Source organism: Phasianus colchicus, chromosome 10 (genome assembly GCF_987193195.1).
Source record: "Phasianus colchicus chromosome 10, bPhaCol1.hap1.1, whole genome shotgun sequence".
NCBI classification, from domain to species: domain Eukaryota; kingdom Metazoa; phylum Chordata; class Aves; order Galliformes; family Phasianidae; genus Phasianus; species Phasianus colchicus.
Genome location: NC_143445.1, coordinates 23,816,632 through 23,839,362, shown reverse-complemented (window position 1 = coordinate 23,839,362; position 22,731 = coordinate 23,816,632). Strand labels below are relative to the sequence as shown.

Here is a 22,731-nt window from a genome sequence, read left to right as displayed (position 1 = left end):
GTTTTTTTTTTTAAAGCAAACTCACATCAAATTGAAAAGTTATATTAGGCTATGTACTTGCAAAAATAGATCTTACTTGTCCATCATCTTTCACCATGATGTTACTGTTGTGACGATCACCAATGCCCAGTATAAAGGTAGCAACACAGTAGCCAGCACAAGAACGTGTAAACAAGTCAATAGCTGCATCATACCTATTGAAAACAAAGAAAACACATTGCTACATATACTTTAATACTACAAAATTATCAATTTATTTAAAAGGTATGAACCAATTCTACCATTTTCACTCAATGAAGTAGAGTTCTTAGACTTAACTGAAGGAAGAAATTCAGTATACACTGGAAATAGAAGTATTTACAGTTAAGCATATGGAACAATAAACAAGCTATTAAAATGACAGTCTGTCTTCTAAAGACAGGCACGAGCTTTCACTTGGAGAAGCTACAGTTAAGCCATGTCGCCTTAATTCTTCTGACTTCAACTTGCTTTATTGCTGAGAAGTCATAACTACTCAACTCATTAAATACAGAGAAAATACAAACAGGGCTATTAGGCAAATGAGAGCAGGGAAAAATACAGACTATTTCCCATTTGGATACGTTTTAGTTCTCTTGAAGCTTCCATCAAAAAGAGCAAGTGAACAAGCAAAACCCAGCAACAAGAAATCTCACATTTCTCCTTTGTTCTTGTCCTTGAGCCACTGATGCAAGGTATGGCTGTTGAACTGCAATGCTCCCTTTAAGCCTCCTTTACACTGAATTTGCATGATTGTATGAGAACTTCTCACTACCTCAATGAGTCCCACACAGTCACCAATAGACAAACAACCGTAAGGCAACATCCTGTAAGAGAAAAGATTTTTCTTTTTCAATAAAACATTTTAAGACAGCGAGCAAAAGGCATTTGTTTTATGATCTTGACTAGTCAAGTGTTATGTTACTGACTTTAGGGTATGAAAATCTGATTTAATGTTTTATAGTTGTGTTGTATATTGTCATTGGCTCTGTGAAAAAAGCATAACGGACATTAGTCCTGTAACATGTATCCATCAGTGCTACTCTTTAGTTTCATATCAGGATAAAATTTTTTCCTAAACTTTTATTAATGCATTTTTGGAGGCCTTGGGAATCCATTGGAGAAGCCTCTTAAAAAGGCAAGCAGGATAATTTGACACTATCTTTGCAACTATATTAAAACTGAAATACTAGAGTCAGAATCTAAGCATTCAGAAAGTGCATTTTAGGACTTATGAATTCCTTTGCAGAAGGAGGAGGTAATACACTGCGTTGCATGCATGGAACATTCAAAATGAGTTTTCAAGTAGCACCTGAACATAATACAAAATTGTAATTGGAATCCATAATCAGCAACATTATTATTCATCCAGATATTAATAGACTAACTATATCCAGAAAGCCATTTACTCATGTGCTCTTTAGAGTTCATAAATTATTCTGTAATCTATAAGTGAAACTCAAAGGATAGACTCAGTAACTTATTTCTTTTTTACAAGTAGAAATTACCTCTTATCTCCCCCTTTTTCCCCTCCCCACAGTTCTCTGCCCCTACCATCACCAAATCTGCATTTCTTCTGTCAGTTGCATTTGAAACGTTTTTTTTCTGGGGCAGTCTTTTATTCAAATACTGAAAGAAACAACCATGTTCAACACCCTCTCAAAAGATTTTGGAGAGAGTCATGCTTCTAAGGAAACCCTTTTCTCTCCTGAACTTTCTTTCCTTATGAGGGTAAAAAAATATCTCACTAATAGAGGGAAAACAGCCTTGTAGCTACACTGGAACATCAAAGTTTTTGGTGATAAAAAAACACAGCAAAACCACAAATCAACAATACTTTGTTTGATCTAAGAAACCGGAACACCAGTGCAGTGAGTAACCAGCAGCAGAGCTGACCGCTGGTATTGCCATGGAGGTGAGCTTCTCTGCTCTGGTTTATAAGTTGTTTATTTGCCAAATCTATAAGTTTGGTAACCTGTTCAAAGCAAATGCTACAAATACCATCAGCAGACTATAAGACGGCTCGTTTGTGTGATGTCTGGTAGCCATTCCTGGTATGTAGATCCCTCACAGTAACTTGAATGAGACAAACATTTTTCAAACGGGATTGTTACCTTCACAGAATCCAGTTGTTCAGTTAACTGAAAGTTATAAAAATATACAAAAGCATTCATACTGCATTTTACTTACTACCTTTAGGTAGTAGAGAAGTAACCTCTAGTAACAAACCAAAGCATAAACCATTAGGAACAGAATTGCTTAAGAATGACCTCTAATGCTTACCGAAGATCAAGACCTTGGTTTTGCCAGATGTTTTCCATAATTCTAATTATCTGAAGTGTCAGCATGTCTTGACGTAAGTCTGGAATAATCAAATAGATAAGACAGCAAGTTTCATAACACAGAATACTGTCACATCTTATTTCTTTTAGAAATAACCACTTTTGAGTGGTAAACTGAAATAAGGTTTGTATAGATTAATGTAGGTTTTATTCTCTGAAGAAAAAAATGGCTGGTAGGTAGGTGAGAATGAACATAAACTTGTGGTGGTGGTTTTAAAGCTGTTTAAAAATACCTGTTAAAACATAACAATGGAATTGTCACGTGAACCTTACCATCTCCATTTTTAAAGATTATCTCATTGTTCTGAAATAGCAATTCAGACATAATATCTGGGTTTTCCCAGTTTAACCACAGGGGCCTTTTCGCAGATGACATTATTCTGCACTCCTCAAGCCTATAAAAAAAAAGATACATATGAAATAGGGATATTTAGATTCTCATATCACATTTCCATAACACTATTACAATCTCCATTTTCTTCAAAATATTTGAACTGGTATCAAATTAAGTATGAAATTAAGTATGCACGGGTAACTGAAAATCTACCACTGTTTTCATCTTCAAATTTACATTAGTAACTGCAATGCTAATCATTGGCTAACTACAAGCGAAGAGTTAGCTACACTAATTTTTCCTTTGGCAGTGAGTGTTCCTTACACCCAAAAAAAAGGGCCGCAGTTCTACCATCTAACAGGTAGATAGCAAATTATCATGTTGTTCTCTAATTTATTACATCATTACTTTGAAACTACTTCACGTAAATAAACCCAATATTTAGTATGTTAGCATTTGACTGTAATGCTGTTGATGTTAACCTTACTAAGCATTTACTTAATTATCTGGATAAATTTCAGAACTGAAGACAATACCGAAGATTTCCTAGTTGATGAGCAGGATTAAGAGGAGAGATAAAGCCTTGTAAAGCATCCATAAAATCTGGACGTCTCATTTGTTCAACAAGAAACTTCATCTGCACCTAAAAAAAAAATACATTCAGATTGTAAGAACACTGACTAAATGTAAAAGAAATAAGAATCAGGTTTCAGCTTTTGTTTTAAGCATGGTTTTGCACAGTTCCACCATCAGCAACTCTGCTTTGCCACAGGTTACACAAATCAAAGCTCTCAACTCAGGTTCCATTAGATTAAGAGACAGACAGTAGCAAGATGCACACAAAATACTACAGCTTCCAAGATACTACCTACTGAAGCTAGTAGCATAAATATGTTTCTAGTTAATCCAGTAAAATAGTTCTAGTGATTCCTATGACTAAGTAGCAAAAGTTTTGATGTGTGGACAGCTTAAAATACCTTCTGGGTCTCATCTTTCTTTTCCTGCTTGAGAATATCTGTGAGGTTAATCAGCTTCTCCATAGCCTCCACCTGCCTGCTCAGATGCTTTAGGTACATTCCACATGCTCGACAATAGGACTCCAGAAGTAAGCCAAACCTCTGACTTACAGTTTTATTGTGCATTTCAGACCTACACAGAGAGGAAGAACAGTTATAGCTTTAAGACAAGACCACTTACAGGTGCCAAAAATGAAATTATACCTGTAACATCTTCCTGAAGACTGCCTCTGGGTCCTTCCCAGTTAAGTAACTTGTGTTGACCTCCCACAACTCATCTCATTTTGACTTAACTGATCAGCAGAGTTCCTTACCTTTTATAACTAATCCAGCAGTTTTCAGACTTTTCCTTTTCTCTTGACCCTATTCCCCTTCTTGCTGCATCCTGTCCTTCTCTGTTATTTATACTTTATTCAAAACCCATTCTTGTCAAAAAATGAAACAAGCCACTAAGCCTCCAGTTTCAATTCAAGTTCCAGCTTTCTAAACAGTTTCATCTTCTCCTTCTGTCATTAATCCCAAGCTAGTTAACTCGTTCTTACCTACTCTTAAACTTCACATAATTCTACATCCCCTCATATAAATTAGTCAGCCAAGTTATTCCATTATCCTCGGTCATTATCAAAACAAGTAGAAAACAAGTATTTCTTATTTCTATGTCTTATCTTTAGTGTTTCATCTTAGAACAGCATTTTCAGATGAGATCTGGATACAACTCAGAATGCTAAGTCTGAGTTATATTCAGCCTTCTCAACAACAGAACTTACAAGAACCCATACTATACTTAATACAGAAGAACAGATATTTTGGCTACCAATCTCTGTGGCCTTTAATAAGGATTTATGAACCATAATTTTTCAAAGGTTTATCTGGTCTAGTTGCGTGGCTTGCTTTAGGCCTCAGCTATGTGTAAATGCACAAAGGTGTTACAGCCTTCTGAAGACAAGTCTGCAGAGATAGGGATTTTTAAGGAACATTTTTCCATAGCTTTCTGGCTTGATTTCAGAAGTAGCTCAGTTTTGAGAAAAAAATGCTTGGAAAGACTTGTGAAAGGATCTATAACAAATCTAGAAAGTTGTAAGCAGCTAATTATACAGGAAGCTTCCAGCAATCTGAGACTCTCCTGCTTTTAGAATAACTGCTATTAGAGGAAAGAATCAAAAATAAGCAGGTGATATAAAGATTCACTGTCTATTACTAATTTGCTTTAAAAACTGCAAGGAATGCATTCTATTATCAAACTGTGCATTCAGACTCTTAAAATAAAGTTTGCTTTGTATTTGTCAAGTGGTAACATTTTCCAAAAGAAGAGTATGTACCATATGGAACTTTTTTTTTTAAAGCTTGTAGGAATCTCATCGCTACTATTCATGATATTATTAAGCTTACTTTAAATGCCAAAAGAAGAAGTGTCCTATCCGTTGATTGGTCAGTGCCTTCTTGAGTAAAAATCTCACGAGTTGATTATCTAAGTACTGCTCATATTTCAGAACCTAGTGAAAGACAAAGAGAAAAGTTGGAAAAAAATCACCTGCGTTTATTATTTTGGTGAACAGCATGTAGATTAAGACAGTTAAATAGAACGCAATTCAAATTTGATGTAGAAGTTCTGTAGACTGCCTGACCTTGGTATTTTAATACACATGTTAGCATTTAAAGAATATCTGCTAACAGAGTGCACAGCCTGCTTTTATTTCAAAAGCTTACCATCTGATGCTTCCCATACTGTTATCAAATATTTAGCTTTAGCATGCTTAACATTTTAAAAAAGATGCTTCTGTGTGTGTGTTACCATATGCAAGACAGCTGAAACAGTTGCTTGTTCCAGTTGGTAGAACAGTTCTGCATCTCTACAGGATTTTGACATTTCATACCAACGCCAGAAACCAGAGCACAACAGAAAAGTAACTATATTTCATCTTTCAGAGCTCCACCTAATGTAATCTGCACTGAAAACAGGATTCTTATTATCTTTTTCACAGTGTCTTAATTTTTCTTGTATTTTAAACTTGCATAATTATCAAATGTACATAAGGCATCAAGAATACCAAAATGTTATATACCTGTACTAGCTGGATTAAGTATTGAGACAGTTTGTCATCTGTTAAGTACTTCTCTAGACACCGAACTGCAAAAGCTCGCACCATTGGATCTGGATAATTACAATCCAAAAGCTCCATTGCTTGCTCTGGCTTGATTGGAGGCCAATCTTTCACCAAACAGTACATCTGTGGACAATAAAGTTCAAGTACATTACACATTCACATTGAAGAGAAAGAAGTTGTAATACACACCTGATAGAAAGTATAACCACACAAGCTGCTGCTGAATATAAACTGTTTACTTGTCACTCCCTTCTAAAAAATAATTTGATATTAGTGCCACTTGACTTATTTTATCCACTACAAATGAACAAAAACAAAATCTCACACTGAAATAATAATCAGCAACATAACAAGGATTCAAGTAATGCCACCAGAAAAAAGCTGAGACTCAGACTGAACTCAAGAATGGGAACACAAGTCCTTTCCTGGACCAGGCAAATGGATTGCATACAACAAATACAAAATGATCAACTAGTTACAGTGGCAACTCAAATTATGATATGTTGAATGAAAACAGATAAGAACAACTTATGTTATATTACAAAATAATCCAGATTTTAAAGCTTCTTCAGAACTCAGAACTTCTTCAGTGACATTTGTTTGTTACCTGAGCCACTTCATCTCTAGAATTCCATTTAACAGACAGAAGTAATTTGGGCAGAATTTCCGGGGTATTTACACAGTAGTGTCTGAAAAAGAGAATGAAGGTTGTTTGTACAAAATGTCATTTTTGTTTTGTGCATTTGCTTTTGTTTTTCCTTGGTACCTGTGGCTCCAGAGGAAGTCCTTCTCTTGCTCAGTGATTTCAGACAAAGGATCTCGTGTACATATGGCTCGCAGTTGCTCCTTGTCACTTTCTCTTAATTCATTGTCTCTAGCTATCCTGTTACTCTGCAGAGAGAAAGTGCTCCATTAACCCTCCTCATTGTACAGTCATACAACGTAGAACTACTTTTACAGCGCAGGAACATTTATACAACACATAATACCGCTTTATTGTTTCCTTCTACTATAAATGAGAACTTACAAGTTTAAAATAGAGAAATCGAAGACTAGGCCTTTGATTTCTATAACTGCTTTTATTCACTGCTGGGACAAGAAGTACATTTCACCAGTCAGCTTTGTGGAGAAATAGTAGTAGCTGGCACGTGATGAACAACAGCAGCCTAGCATGGCACAAAATGAAACAGATCGCTTCTGTCTCCAGTTTTGAGATTTATAAGAACTGTTGAATGGGCTGAAAGAATCAGAGTTGAAAAAGCAGAGTACAGGAGGGTGAGGCTAGGTAAGTAAAGGTAGAACACTGTAGGAAAGCTTACATAACAGAATGATCAAAAATATTAGCCAGAACTAGTGTTAAATACTCCCTAAAGAGCAGAACTAGCTAAAATTCATTTCAGCATGTACTAAGACTTTCTATTAGAACCAGCTAAGACCAATGACAGAAGTATTGATACTACAGCTTAAATATTTCACAGCTCACGAGTCAAGTTCAGTTTTTCTTCTACATCTCCCATTTCTTACTCCATATCATGTGTTTTTTGCAAAGCAACATTTGAAATGATGCAATCTCTAATGTCTCCATGTCAGAATCAACTACACAGCAAAAAAATCTTAGACTGCATTACTGTATAATACAACTGTAACAAACAAGTTTGACACTTAAAGCTTTTCCAAAAATTATATGCAGATTGAACAGTGTAATTAAAATTAACTCATTTGGACCTCTGTACAATACTGACAAGAAAAGAAAAAAGGAAGAACCACCAACTCCATTAATGTTCAAAATGCCAAAACTGTAAAACACTTCAAGAACAGAAAAACACACGGTAGTAATCTCCTGTTCTACATTTTTCTGATTTCCACTAAAAATATGCAAGGCAAGAATGAGCTGGACTTTATCAGTTTCGTTGATAGTGATTTTCAGCAGACTGAACTAGTACTTTGGAAGAGAGGCAGGCATCTGCCTGGCTTTTATAGAAAGTCTTTCCAATGCATCTAGCCTAAAAAAAACCCACCAAACAAAACTCAATAACTAGCCAGCAAAACCAGGAACAATAGCAAATAAACTCCAAACAAAAACTGAAGAAAGGAACAATCTGAAGTTTTCAGACAAGGGATTGAGGCACTTCTTAAGAGGTGAAGTGTATTACTTCTAAGAATACAAGCAAATACAGAAACAGTTGTCAGATTATGCACCATGGCATATACTACAGACTCAATTCTCTATATTCATGTTCTCGTGATGTGCTCAGTCCTATTGCCCAGGACAAAAATATTTCTGCCTTCAAGCTTCCATCTAAAGCTATTACTTCAGAGCTTTTAGCACCTTTACCTGCTAGCACTGTGATAGCTGGCATCTCAGTGCACCAACACGCTCATTTATTAGCATTCTGAAGCACATGGACAGGACTCAAAAAAAAAAAAAAAGAGGGATTCAAGACTTCTCTGGTGGCACATGAAAGTTTCCAGAACATATTCTAAAATATGTTTACATATGCAGTGCAAGTAGTAAAGCTAGAGACATTCAGTAAGGAAGTGAATGGATAAATGACTTTACAAGCACCCTAACACTTGATATAAGATCAAATTGATGGTACTGAGCAAACAATTAATTGCACATATGCATCTTGATTTTGAGTTACCCCAAATTGTAAGGGAAAGTCACAAAAGGGTAAAATGTACTTGCATAATGGGTCAGAGAGATCATAGTTTAAGTCCAAACCAGAAGGAAAATGAATTTACCCTGTTGCAGTCAATATCAGAAACTTGAAATTCTAGAGCTGTGGGACAGTAAATTAGATTTAATATTTGAGAATTGTTTCATATTCAAAATAATAATGGACCTATATAAGTTATGCCTTATGCAGAGTACAGTAGTTGATTTTAAATGCACTATAACGCACTTCATGTTAAACAAAGTATAGTTATGTTCTCTGTATTATAACATCTACACAGAAATCATACTTCAGTGACTGCTTGGCTAATTTTGACTGTTTCAAGCGAGCATTCTATATCTTTCAGATAAGGCTGGACAATACTCAGTACTCTAGTATCTGATTTTAAATATATACTGTATTGCCTCTTATCTCCCTAACTAAAGGGAGTGTTAAGAATAGCCATAAAACACACAATACTTGAATATAGAAAGCCTGGGCCCTCAAACCTGAAGATACCACAAATTTAAAAGGAACAATCACAGTACAGTTCAAACCTACCAAACATTTAAGAATTGGGAAAGGATAAGTAATAAAAGTTTTCTGTGAATGAGCCTACAAAAAACGAAATTGCAATGAAGAAATAGCATCAATGAATGAAAATCACAACTTTTCAGAAGTTAGACTGAGTAGTTCAGACACCTGAATTAATTATTTAAAATGTCAAAAACATGCTTACAGTTTGCATGGTAAGACAGTTTCTCTTCTAAGTGCTGGTCAGTAATAGATTAAGATAATCTATCACTAGCATACTGAAAAAAAAACAAGGCAGCAAATACTTTGATGTTTTAGTAGCTATTCTTAGAAAGCAAGTTCTTACCAGTCCCGCATAGCTGTAATTAAAGCCCAGTTCACGTGAGATCGTCCAATTGGCATGCTCTTCAATCACTGTCATATCTGGAAACTTCACAGGATTGCTAAACCAATCAAATTCCAGCTCTAAACATGGAGTTTCCTATGTAAAGGGAATTTAGATTACTACTTCCATTGAATTACGCTAACTAGCATATAGCATATTTTAATATACGCTCCTGAGGAGGCAGTTCAATTGCACATGCTTACCTTATTCGGATTTGATCCAGTAACACCAATAGGATTCAACAAATCCTCCAGTCCATGGGGTACTGCCCAAAGATTCAAAGCCATTTTCCCAGATACAAGAGTGTCTGTGTAGTCAAACATGTTTATATTTCCCCAAGCCAAAGGGCAGTGCTCCTTAAAGAGGTTAAAAGGAGATTTTTGTTTCAACTTTTAATTATCGGATATACATTTTCAAAAAAGAAACATTAAAACACAATAATAGGGATTCACCATAGGTTTAAGTACTTACTAGGTCCCTCCCAACCAAACATTTCTTATTTCCATCTGTGCAGTAGAGAGATGTTATCAAAACCAAGTAATGCTGATCTATCATAAAATAAACACCAGGCTGCTTTCCCTACCACCCTAAACTCTAGCTGATAGTAAGCTAGCAGGTCAAGTAAAAAAAGGATAAAAATTACATTAACAATGAAAGGCATGCTTTGAGTGGACTCTATTGCTACTTCAAGCAGTTTAGGATGGGGAAGGACAGAAACAGAAACTAGACTTCAGAAAATAGTGAAGTACATAACCTTGCTATTATGAATGCCACTTCACTTGGGCAACTGAAGCTGGCAGTAAGCAAACAATTAAAGAAGTATCATTATATCAGAAATTGCTTTGTGTTTGTTTTGGCAGCACTTGCTCAGGTCCACTTTTCTCTGATAAGTCACATATCTAGCACACTACTTCATTGTTGTGGAACCACTGAAATTGATCTCTGACATCAAATCTCTGATTGCGAGTCACAAGAAATAACATTCTTATCTAAGAGCAACTTGTTACATTTCCAGACTAGCAGAAAGAAAGTTACAGAAGTTATATTTTCTTCTTATGTACTCAGACCTCAAAAGACTACCACTGATTTTTCTGGCCAGCAACATAGTACTGATATGATTTAGTGTTGAATGGGCAAGCTTCTTTTTGTGGTTTAAAATAACACTGACAAATGAATGATACATAAGAAAAACCCCTATTTTAATGAGATTCTAATCAAGCATTACATTGAGACTAATAACCAGAACAGCAATTGCCAAGTATCTTTTCAAACTTTGAGTAACCTCTGCTTGTTAGTTTACTAAAGCTATGAAGCATTTTACCTCTTTAGCACCCTTCCGGCCTTTAACAGAACAGATAGAAAGGCAGAGCCGAGCAGCACGTGGGAGATCAGGAATGTACATGTCATACAACAGCCATTCATTCCATCTGCAATGTTTAAAAAGCAGATTAAAACCATGTTAAAAGAGACTGTCCTAGACAACTGCATGCAGTCAACTGTTATACTAAAAACAATGTTATATCCCTAAAAATAACACTGTTAATTCCTAAAAGTAAAAAACAAATAATTTAAAATGTAACATAGAAACCCAGTATTTCTAATGTCTGGCCACATTTTTCTTATGCACAACAAACACTATACAGAATAACAATTTTTTTTTTTTTTTGCTAATATATTATGCTTGGTATAATTAGAACTTGATTGTAGAAAAATGTTTTAGAACTGCAATTTACAGAGCTAAGCAAGCAAATTATATATTGCAAACCCTTTCTCTAAGTTTGAGGGGAATTGTTGAATATATGGATGAGATTCCTCAGCAGCAGTGACACAAAACACTGCCATAGCTGCATAAAGAAAAGAAAACCAAGATTGCTAGCAGCGATTGGACACTTCCCAAATGCTTGCTTAATTCTACTTGATTGTATTAACTATGTTGCTTTTAAATAGTAAATAAATGCAATAGGTAGCAATTAACAGTCAAAATGCAAGGAACTGCAAAGTCACAGCAGTCTGAAACATGTTACCGCTTTAAATGACTGCGTATTGTATCACTAATTGGAATATTGTCTCATTTAGTTGTGAAAGTAAAGGTTTCCTCAAAACCTTTTAACATAATGACAGGTTTGCTATCCCACAAGCTTGTAATGCATTAGCAAAACAGTACTCCATAGAAGGAAATAAGCATTTTTTCACTGCACTTATTCCTTAAGCACTTCAGAGCCTTGTACATAGTCACTGTTTCTCCTACTTCATTACCATATAGTCCCTCCATCATTATGAAGTAGTTTGAACCATAAATAATAAAGCTAGTGCTTTCATTCTGCTCTCAGTTCTGTAGTTCTCTAAGACTGCTGAAATAACTCAGATATCACTCTATTTATCATAGTAATAAGAGCAGAGATTAATTCTAGAGGAATATATGTTCATGAACTTCTTTAAGGAGTTCTCTCTCAACATGCACAACTGTGCTTTTGAACTGCTAAATACGGTTATTTTCTCAGTTGGAAGCAGCAGCAGCTTCCAAGGACACCATTAATTTTTTGTGTTAATTTCATATATTATGTATCTGTGTGTGACAATATCCATGTTTTCCAACTATGTCCTTGACCATCTTTCCCACAAGATTCTCCCTCAAAACAGCTATGCTTGAACAAAAAGTTTAACCATCTGTGGGATAAGCAGGAGGAATAAGCTATTTTTCCTAAAAACCTGCACGTATCATTAAACCCTCTACTGTTAATACCTAATCATACTTAAAGAAAACACTCTGAAACCTCCAAAGACATGAAGGCAGACAGAAAATGCAAGTCAGAACTTATTTTTGAACACACATATCACACCTAATCCTAACAGATGCTAACATTTCACACCTCCTTATTCAGAGTTACAGGCAAAAATTGAATCTCTTAAATATTTGTTCTCAGTATGCTTATATACACTCATATAAAGCTTATTTTGCACACAAATAGCACTTTAAAGTTTACGTGATTTTTTAAGATAAAATTCACAGCAATTCAAATCTCCTGGAAACAATCAGCCCAGACCTGGCAGTCACTTTCACATTACCAAATGATTCCCATCAGTGCTTCTGCTTTAGCACATGCTCTGCAACCACACTGGAACAAATTTGTGGATTGCATTACATCACATTGCCTCTTGCTGATGTTGGAATCTGAACCTGCAACTGGAACACCAGCTATAGATCCAAAGTAAAAACCAGAGCTCAGCTGCCCAGAGCTATGCTGATTTCCTGGTACTAAAGAGTAATTACATAGGAGTTTCACAGTCAATCATAATGTGTTTGTAAAACAGACCTAGTCAGTACAGGGACTATACCAATATACATAACATTACAGGACAAAATACTTATTTGAATGAATTAAATTTATAAATAAAGGAATATGTAAAAATATTCTTCAGCTAAAGTATTGCCAGCAATGAGATATACCTGAATAATGCTAAACAGTGCCTTTATTTCTTCAATACTATAATTCATAATGCCCCAAAACTTAGGTTCTCTATAGTTTTTCTAGCATCTTACCTGGGATTAGAACAAGGTACCCTCTGAGTATTCACATTGTCACATAAAGGTTCTCCTCCATGGTAGATACCTGTTCTAACGTAGATCTGAAAGTAATGTTAACATCAGTACTATTTTTGAAACTCTACTATAAACAAAGTTTTCATTCCTATCAACATATAGTATGATTACAAGATATTGCTTTCTTCTTTCTATTAAAGAAAACACCCATCAATACTTCTCCCCAGCAAGCAAATGAAAACAAACAGTTTCACCACCACTCCTCAATCCAAATTTATTCATGCTCTTCAAGTACGTAAGTATACTCTTATGGAAAAAAAAAAAAAGGTTTTGATCTTTTTCCTCACTACTGTTGTAGAAGTACTTCTTAAAAAAATACACTAATGAACTTGAAAGGAGCTTCTAAAAACAGATTGGGATGACGAATTCTTTATGAGCCAAACCACAGAAAAAAAAAAGACCAAATAAATTCTGGGCGAGGTAGAGACTTGCCATATGACTTCAGCAGGATTAAGCTGCACATGCCTTTTCTCACTGATCTACCCATATCTCCCCTTCTAAGAACAAAGATAGCAGCTTGCTATCAGGCATCTTCTCATCAGATGTATTCTCACTTACTGTACAATACTCTTGAATATGTTCATAGTTCAAAATGTGGAAGATAGCACATCTGTTACAAACTGAGATGAAATAAACTAGACCACTCCTTTAGCTGTATACCACAATTCATGCATTTTTCAGAAGTATACAAAAACTTGTAGATTTTAGAACATGGCTCTATTTTTAAGCATGGAATGCTTAAATTTAAGTAACAAAGTGGTCTAATCTTCTAATGTTAGAAATAACACTTCTTTCCTAATGTAATTATGGAAAAGAGGGAAAACTACATATAATTCTATACAGCATTTGCCTTACCTTGTCAATGTCTCTAATGTTCACATTTACATAGGTTGCACAGAGGATTCTTATTCTGAGAGCACTGTTTATAGTCCAGAGTGATTTGGCTGTAGCTTCTCCATTCATGTAAGGTGTAGCTGTAGAGATACGCCTGGAGTAAGACGGCATTGTAAAGGTATCCAGTGGCAGCTGGGTATATAGACTTTCTTTAGCCATCAGCATCAGATTGGGCATGCGACCAAGCATTATACAACTTCTTATGTACTGTAGGAAACAAAACCAAAGTTCAGTATATTTTCTAAGTGCATGCTCTTGGTAATCAGTACCTAGAAGTGTTCAGAATAACATAAAAATAAAAGCATACTTCAAGAGCTCATGTATGTGCCTTTATGTAAATCCTTCAGTGTTTTTTGTTGCAACATTCAGCAGTTTAAATACATGATTGGGTAGAATGGCACAGCAGTATTTCAAGCAGATTTTTGATGTATGAACAATGTCTACAACAGTTGAATGCTGAACTGCAGATACAGAAGAGAGCTGACAGAAAGACAAGTGTCTTGTAGGGCTCTTAAGTTCAGGCACAGTGCAGAGAACAGTTCCAGATTAGGGATGTTCCCAGAAGCAGGTTAGCCTTGCATACTGCTGTTATAATCTACTGTACCAGCCTAGCACATGTACCTCTAATACTCCTAGCCACAGTTAGAAAAAGCACAGGGAACATGCAGAACTGTTCATTTTTGGTCCAGACACTTTCCAGCTTTACCTCAACACTGATCCTGCCACACTCAAGCCTGTATTGTGTCTGCTCAGGAGTGACTGCTGAAAATAATTCATCTGGCAACAGTACTACAAAGCGTTAAGATAGGTTCAGCTCTGGACTGTAATTAGTAAGCTCTTCCGTGGCACAGAAAGGCATACCAGATACTTTTGAAGAAACCACACTAGATCAAATAGGTCTAGTGTTTGATCTCATGACTGTACAAAATTAGTCACATATGCCTGCACTTCTTCCCCAGCTTGCATAATATTAAGTTCCTTTTCCCTGTATTCAGGATCCCTCATCCCCCTTATCTCTTCCATAGCTCTGAAGAGCAGACTGTCAACCACTTTAGATAGATGAATGAGAGCTGTTATTACAACAGTAGGTTTCTCAGAAAGATAGCAACAGCAGTCTGTCAGAAAATATACAGGGTAACATTGTTGCCTACTTCAGAAAGAACTGCTCTGAGGCTCTTCTGCCACTTCTGCCACAGGTACAACAGTAAGAGAACAAAGACACTGAAGGGTGGGTAGCAACAAGGAAGATTTAAGTGATAAATACAGTACTGGAAGTTTACCACTCCTCTTTCATAAGATTAATAAGTTTACTGATGTAATTAACAGTAAGCCAAGAGAGCTTGCTTATTTTTTTCTCCCAACCCCTAAAGCAGGGAGGGAGAAGATTCTCAGAAGTAATGGTTGCCTCATAACTCAACATCCGATCTAATTTCTTTTTGCACTGCATCAGTCCCATTCAAATGTTATTTATCTCTTGCCATCAGAAATATAGAATACTTCTCAGAGAACCTACCACTGATTTATTGCTCATGTTAGAGTGAAACTCCTATTACATTTTTAAAACGTTGAATGAGTGATGTAAATTCTACTTGAAATTACCTTCCCTGGCCACATATTGAAGCACATACAGCAACAAATACACGCTTGAGTCAGATATGTATAAGCCAATTACCCTAAAGAAATAGATTTTTTTTACTTTCTTTGTTTTTGACTATATATAATGAGACTGATCACTTTTCTTCCACACACGAGGATTTTTTCAGCATACTTTAAAATAAATTCATTATGTTACTCACCTTATACTGGCTCAGAGGATATTTCTCTAGCAAGTATTCATCACAGCCGCACACTTTCAAAATATACTTGCCCTGGTACTCCAACACGCAGAGCTTCAGTTGTTCAGATGACAGCAACATACTTCGTGTTTTCTTCCTAATTGCTTCAGCGATAACTTGCTCAGGCACGCAGTCATGATTGATTTTTAAGGTGTACTTCTGCTTATCATTGTTAGGTGAAACTATTACCCATATCACCACTATTATTTGCCCTAGAATAAATATGAAATGTTAGGCCTACCATTTTCAAGACAAGCAAACCATCACCCCTTCGCACCCTAAGGAAACAAAGCCACATAGAATTACTACTACAAGATGACAAAAACAAGATTCATAGCCCAATCCAACATAGGATTGATAACTTCAGCAAGGAACTAGATGCCCTAAGCTTATTTATGATTCAAGTGTAAATTCAAAAAAACTTTTACACCTTGAGGTTAAGAATGTTATACATCAAATAGTACTGACTATTCATAAAATCACAGAATCATAAAATGGCTCGGGTTGGAAGGGACCTCAGGGACCATCAAGCTCCAACCCCAATGCTACAGGCAGGGGCACCAACCTCCATATCTAATATTCAGTCTTCAAGAAAACAGCAGTAACTGTTCTATGAAATTAAAATTACTTTTTTGCTATTCTAGTAAAGTTTTGCTGCTTGCCTTTTGAACCTAAATTCTAGTAAGCAAATTTTTCTGAATAACTCAAGGTTATGATACTGATGCAGTACATCAAATATACTACATAAATCGGTGATTTGCTTAAGTCACCAGCTGTGTTTTTTGATTTCAATCACAAAAATATTGTGCCTACAATGAATATTTATCTTACCTTTATCTAGTTTATTGTATATGTGTTTGGGTAGCTCAGGTGAAGACTCTACATTTGGAGGACAGACATATAAGGCTCTACTGTGCGGAGCATTGGCATCTCGAAGATCTACTGCTTCTTTACAAACATTAAGAATATTTCTTCTGAAATCTTGTACTTCAGGATCCTTCACCATGTCAAACTCGCAGATGGGCATGCCAATAGCAAAACCTACAATGTTGCAGAAGCATGGAAAGATAATTACAACAGATAACTAAATTAAACTAAAGATTCCTTCTACCACTGCCTGAAAAAAGCACATTTAAAGCAAAATACAACCTAAAATATTTGTGTTAACCACTGGCTTCCACTTCATATACAAGTTGTTTTTATGTCATTCAAGAACAAAGCAGTAATCACAAGAAAGGTTAGAAGCCCAATTCGTTTTCACTGAAAATCCTGCAAACCTTAAATTACCACTTTCATTGCTAATAACCCTCGGGGAGGAAAAGAATCAGTAAAACTTTTTTGAAGTCAGCAAACAAAATTTTCTGAGTGGACCACAAGAGCTGTGGTGCCTGACTTTCTCTAAAACTCTGACAAAATCATTGATAACTTTTAGAGCCATGATCAGCTTTGCTTACAACTCACATTTTTTGTAAGCTCCCATAGCAGCCTAAGAAATAATGAACTTAACTCTTGGGCAAAGATCTGCATACTCCTCTCAAGTCTTCAGTCTCAAATCTAACTCCATTTATTTTCATTAGATTACATTCATGCATGAATGCTCAAATTTGAAAACTTTCAATTTTATCTCCATGCATAGTCAGGTAGCCATTACTCTCCCCAAGTCCTGAACAGGCTATGTTTCACAAAACAGAAGTTTACCCATGATGCATTTACAACAATTAGATAATTTAACAATTAAGAGCAGCCTAAAACAAGTATTTCCAGTTGATAAGTCTCTACCACTGCAGCATACACCTGTTAGAAACTAAGAGGAAGACAGTATCCTTGCACTGAATGTAGATACTTAACCTAGATACCAAAATACTTGCTAGTTTTCCTGTGCCTCCTGGATAATGGAAAAATTACGGGCTTCCCCAGAGACGATTCAAAACAATGTACTTGGGTGTTTTTATCATGATCCTTCCCACACCTACTAATGTTCTGTCTGAAAAGGGGGGGGGGGGGGAAAGAAAAACACCTTGTTTATCAGATTTTGCATTCTAAGCAAGACAAAGCAGTATTAAAAACTGTACTACCGCAAATGTAGTTAAATACTTGCAATTAAATCCTCTTGTACCTTCCCTTAGTTATCTGTTCTGTAAAATTCAAAACAAATCAGGATTTGCTTCCCAAATAAAACAAGTACAATAAGGTTTTGCTCTGTACTAATATGAAATCCTGCTAACTGGCGACTAGCAAAAACATGCACTATTAACCCATGTACAACTGTATATATATAAATATGCACATGTGAATGAAATAAAGAATAGTTTACAAATATTGGCTTAACTGTGATCAACATGTTGGGACATTCGATGCAACAACTCTGAAATGTAATCTTTGATAGATACAGCAAAGGGTAACAAAAACAGCACATCAATTCTTATTTTCTATTTTGAAGAGGAGAAACCAGTTAAGCAGATTAGCTATGTTTAAATACAAATAATCTCACCTATTTCTCTATTAAGGATCTTTTCTTCTCTGTTACCTACTGGTTCAATGACTTTTAGGAAAGGTTGAAATAGCCGCAGGTCACAAAGTCTCCGTGTTTCATCAAAAAATTCTTCTCTTTCTGCTTCTTGTGTAACACTTACAAAAATGTAAGAAGATTCATCTTGAAGGAGCTGATAGAGAGGGTATTTTCTTGCTTCTTTAAAAAGTTCATGTTTGATAGTTAGTAGTGTAGCCTCACGGAGGCATTCTAGAGTCACTATCATTCCATTTGGGAGAAGACACTCCACAAGGATCCTCGGGGGCATCAAGTGGATGCCCCATAGTTCACCAGATGATGGTCGGGGTGGCATTTTTAAGTCTTTTGATAATTATGTACTTGAAGTTTTTCAAGCAGTGATTCGTATGAGTTAAACCTACATAAAAATCAGAGATTTAAACATTAGTACTTTAAATGCAAACATCAGAATGAATTTCAGATAAAAGTTTTTCAAACATTTCTTACAGTCACAGATATATATCCATGGCTGGAACAGTGTTTTGGATTATCTAATGGTTGCTTTTCTGACTGCTCCTGTGCATCATGACATTTTTACTCAACTACACATCACCTACAGAGTAGCAAATTGCCTCCAAGGTCATCATATATTATGCAGATCTTAAACAGTGCATTACTTATACTTAGCTCATAATCTCATTAAATTCAGCATTTCCATTATGAGAAAATTCCTTATGAGAAAGGGCAATATCAGACTTCTAAAGAACTGCCCATTATGCTCCCTCCCTTAGCCAAGTGTCCTGATAGCACAGGGCTAGGAAACTACTAGGCTACTATTCCAAAAGCCACATACTATGTATGTATGCACATAGGTACATAAAACATAATCACAACCCTGCTATTCTTCAGTACTACTTTTCTGAAATGTTTTCTTCTGAATTATGACCACTTTTACTGCACTGCAGTTCTTAAGATGCTTAAGAACAGAATATTTTCCCAAATGCACTGCTTCCTAAGTAACACTCAGCAGGAATAGGGTTTCTTTTTCCTTCCTTCCCCTCCTTTGTAGTTGCAGTTTGGACTTTTAAAGTTATCAGCAAAGAATACTAAAGGGACTCTGCAGATTTAGAAAAATGCTTTTCCACTAACACTTCATACATATTTAGAAAGACTATGCTACTGACTTCTTTTTGAAAAGCAGCTTAAAGAAGCTATTTTCCTTATCATTGTAATGATCTCAGCAAGCAGATGCTGAAATGGAAAGTTCTAAGCACACTCACAGCATGTTTGAAGAGTCAAACTGGGAAAGCTTTCCAGCTACAAAACATTACAAATGAACCCTGATAGAAACATTCAGAGCAACTTGGAAAATCACTGCTAACTCAGCCTACAGATAAAAAGAAATACTGAGAAGGTTACGTGGCATCTTTTTTTTTAATCAGGTAAAGCATAAGCGAGACTCTCTCTATATAAAATTACACGTTTTTATCTACATTTCTTAACTACAAGCATAGGCAAAAACACATTACTGTTCAGGTATATACCATCATTAAAAACCAAGCAAGAACATGCAGTCGTAAGAACTTTTCTGTCCACATACACAAACAACAATATAGGTGGACCACAATCAAGTTAAGTATTCACAACACAGGCTCAGTTTCTACCAGCAGTCTTTTAAGTTTGGTGCCACAACCCTGGATCAGCCTTTCTGAACTGATGGTCATCAGGGCTCATCATCTTGCTGCCCAAGGCAGGTGTTCTCATTCCACATCATGCTGGCACCCACACTCCCCAGCCCAGCTCCTTGCAGGCTCAGATAGATTAAAATGGCAAAGAACTACTCACTCTACCTCTCTTGGTTTAGTTTCTGTTGTTTGAACTGCCTTGCTGAGAAACAGAGGTGAACACTGGGTTCTATGCAGAGCAGAAAGCACTACTGCAGCAGTGCTGAGCTAACTCTCCTTCAGAAGTGATGGTTTCATTGCCAACCTTCCCTCCCTCCCCACCAACAATTGCCAACAAAGAAACGGAGGCAAAACTGTGAAACACACGCACATATTGAATCCTTCTGTACATCATGTTTTCAAAAGAAACGTAAACCCTTGGCTTTTGAAAAGATTCAAACGTGAAGTGCCAACTCAATATCATTTATTTTAAAGACTTGAAAATGGACCAAAAAGGACAGCCCAAATATCTACACTGCCTTTAAGAGCAACTGCACCAGAACAGCAGCTTTTGTTTTAAACTGGGTAACAGACGTGCTGGGTCTGTGTGTAGTCGCTCTGTACACATTCACTTGTGCATGTAAGCACGCCTCCAGGGTTTGGATTTGGAAAGCAAAAACATAAACAGAAACAGTTTTGAAGTACAGTTGGCAGCTTGCATTCCTGTGTGCACTCCAAATCTGGAAGGCTGCCTGGAATAAAGAGAATCAATTATGTTCTTCGACAGTCAAAGTATAATTTTCAGAGAATTCTGGAGAGATGTTATTTAGATCCAACTAAGGCTACACGCAATCACTTCAAATGAATGCTGCACCACACCTGCAATCCAAAAACACCTGAAACCTTGCTCCTGAGCCAAAAGCTTTGTCAGAAAAGAAAAACAGAAAAGAAAGGCATCAGCAGATCAGACCGTGGCTTTTTGAACTCATTACTGCCTTCCTGATTTGTTAAGCATCTTCTCCATCACTAACCTAGATAAGCTAACCTAACAGATTGAATTTTAAAACTCAAGAAGTAATCAATATACATGGAGGAAGAAAAAGGGAAGCTCATCAACGTATTCCCCAAAATACTTATTTCTACTTGCTTCAACAGATACATTTATCATGCTAATTTATATAATCTATTTTCTCATATGATACAGTGAAACTACAAAATATAGTTTAAGGAATTCTAAGACACAAGTCTTCAGAATATGTTTTTGATGAACTCCAGTACGGTGAGCTTACCACCACACAATACTGAATCATGCAGAACTGAGGCAGCCCAGTTAACTGAACTTCATTCTGTTGAATGTTTTATTCAGTTGCAGGCTACAGTTAGCTTTCTAATGCCTTCTCCATGACATACAAGTATGTTAACTCTGAAAATATTTACCAGACACTGAAGTTTGCTGCTACTACTTTTGAGAATTCCTTCCCTCTGAGGAACGGAGGTCGGTGGAGGAAAAATTCAGTAAGAGCTGTACCACACCCCAGTTAACAGAGGTTCCTAACCATAGCATGTTCTGTGTTCATAATATATACAAACTTAGCTTGGAACAAATGAACTCTAGTAAAAAAAACGCCCATATATTTGCCCTAAAACTTCTGAGCCTACTGCAGCTGTTATAGCCACACTATCACATAAGAACCTCGTGCATCTACAGTCCAGTATGACACCCTGGCAGTGCTTTTTCCAGTGCAAGCATTTTTGCACGTGACATTTTGTCAGAAGACTCTCAAGAGTCTTCTGCTGGTCTCAGTTCTATGCATTTTGCTAAAAAGAACGGTTATCCTTCAGTACGAATGGAATCCACATCACAAAAACAGCAAATGACAACAGAGAAGTGACCTTGCATTAACTCCTCTACTAGAAAAATCCAGACAAACTTTTCGCTAAGAGAACACTGATTTTTACAGATTAGATTAATTTTCACTGCAGAGACTGTTCACAAATATTCTACTAACTTCAGGTGGATGACAACATTTGGCTAGTAAGTAACATGGTTAACACGATTTTCTTTCCTGTTTTGTAACTTTTCTGTGGAATGGCATTCTAAAGACAGGAGCACCATATAACATTAACACGTGTTTTATAAAGCAGATATAAAGACTCACCACGCAATTCTGTCCAGCAAAAAAAATCTAAATCATTTTATTCACTTTAGGAGACTTATTCTGTCATCCACAAGCACCTTCTACTACTCTTCAGGCTTTGCAAGTAGGAAATTCTTCTATTACGTACCACCTAACAAAAAAGCTAGCAAATACAGAGGGAAGTAAGAAGCAAAAATGAACTGTACAGAAACACCACATCAAAGGCATAAAATATCTTTTTGCATAAGCCTTGAATATGTAACTGAAAGAGGATGAAACTGAACAATTTTGCATTGCTGTGAACATCAGCTAGCGTTTCAAAATCAATTCAGAAGGGCATACTAAACACTCAATACAATTGTATCAGTCCATACTTGAGACTGAATTAATCACTCTGACTTCTACACTTCAACTGAAGACCACTGGCTTTTCCAATTTTAAGACAAATCTCATTACATGGCTGTCATAAACAGGATGTAGTAATGTTTTATAATAATTTGCAGTATCATTAGTATCAGAAAGTTGCTCAATAAGATTGGTATGTAAATTTGATTTCTTTGCCAGTTGGAAATATCTTCTAGTCTTTTATCACTGTCATCTATGGAAAAAAAAAGGAATCTGCTCATTAAACAATCCAACTATGTTTATAGATTCCAATTTACTACACACTTGTGAGTTCTATGTTCTGTTCCAAACCAGTAGAAGAACAAAGCTTTAGCT

The 22,731-nt window shown here is 36.1% G+C and overlaps 1 protein-coding gene across 9 annotated transcripts in view; it reads right to left on the bottom strand.

The window, feature by feature from the left end:
- PIK3CA (phosphatidylinositol-4,5-bisphosphate 3-kinase catalytic subunit alpha) overlaps positions 1 to 22,731 on the bottom strand; it is a 41,950-nt gene that overhangs the window by 8,773 nt on the left and 10,446 nt on the right. For 6 of the 9 annotated variants that reach the window (XR_016469817.1, XM_031614591.2, XM_090147751.1 and 3 more), the window contains 19 exons: positions 22,033 to 22,174; positions 18,213 to 18,627; positions 16,553 to 16,762; positions 15,683 to 15,933; positions 13,848 to 14,093; positions 12,933 to 13,018; positions 10,713 to 10,818; positions 9,595 to 9,747; positions 9,353 to 9,487; positions 6,582 to 6,706; positions 6,423 to 6,504; positions 5,774 to 5,938; positions 5,100 to 5,203; positions 3,672 to 3,843; positions 3,231 to 3,337; positions 2,634 to 2,755; positions 2,302 to 2,380; positions 675 to 845; positions 77 to 194 (listed from right to left, as the gene is read on the bottom strand). Coding sequence is in view for 8 of the 9 variants with exons in the window: in XM_031614591.2 (XP_031470451.1) it covers positions 77 to 194; positions 675 to 845; positions 2,302 to 2,380; positions 2,634 to 2,755; positions 3,231 to 3,337; positions 3,672 to 3,843; positions 5,100 to 5,203; positions 5,774 to 5,938; positions 6,423 to 6,504; positions 6,582 to 6,706; positions 9,353 to 9,487; positions 9,595 to 9,747; positions 10,713 to 10,818; positions 12,933 to 13,018; positions 13,848 to 14,093; positions 15,683 to 15,933; positions 16,553 to 16,762; positions 18,213 to 18,564 (2,784 nt within the window). In the remaining variant the exon portion in view is untranslated. The remainder of the gene's footprint in view (positions 1 to 76; positions 195 to 674; positions 846 to 2,301; positions 2,381 to 2,633; positions 2,756 to 3,230; positions 3,338 to 3,671; positions 3,844 to 5,099; positions 5,204 to 5,773; positions 5,939 to 6,422; positions 6,505 to 6,581; positions 6,707 to 9,352; positions 9,488 to 9,594; positions 9,748 to 10,712; positions 10,819 to 12,932; positions 13,019 to 13,847; positions 14,094 to 15,682; positions 15,934 to 16,552; positions 16,763 to 18,212; positions 18,628 to 22,032; positions 22,175 to 22,731) is intronic. The other 3 variants (XM_090147752.1, XM_090147754.1, XM_031614593.2) reach the window with 1 other exon arrangement.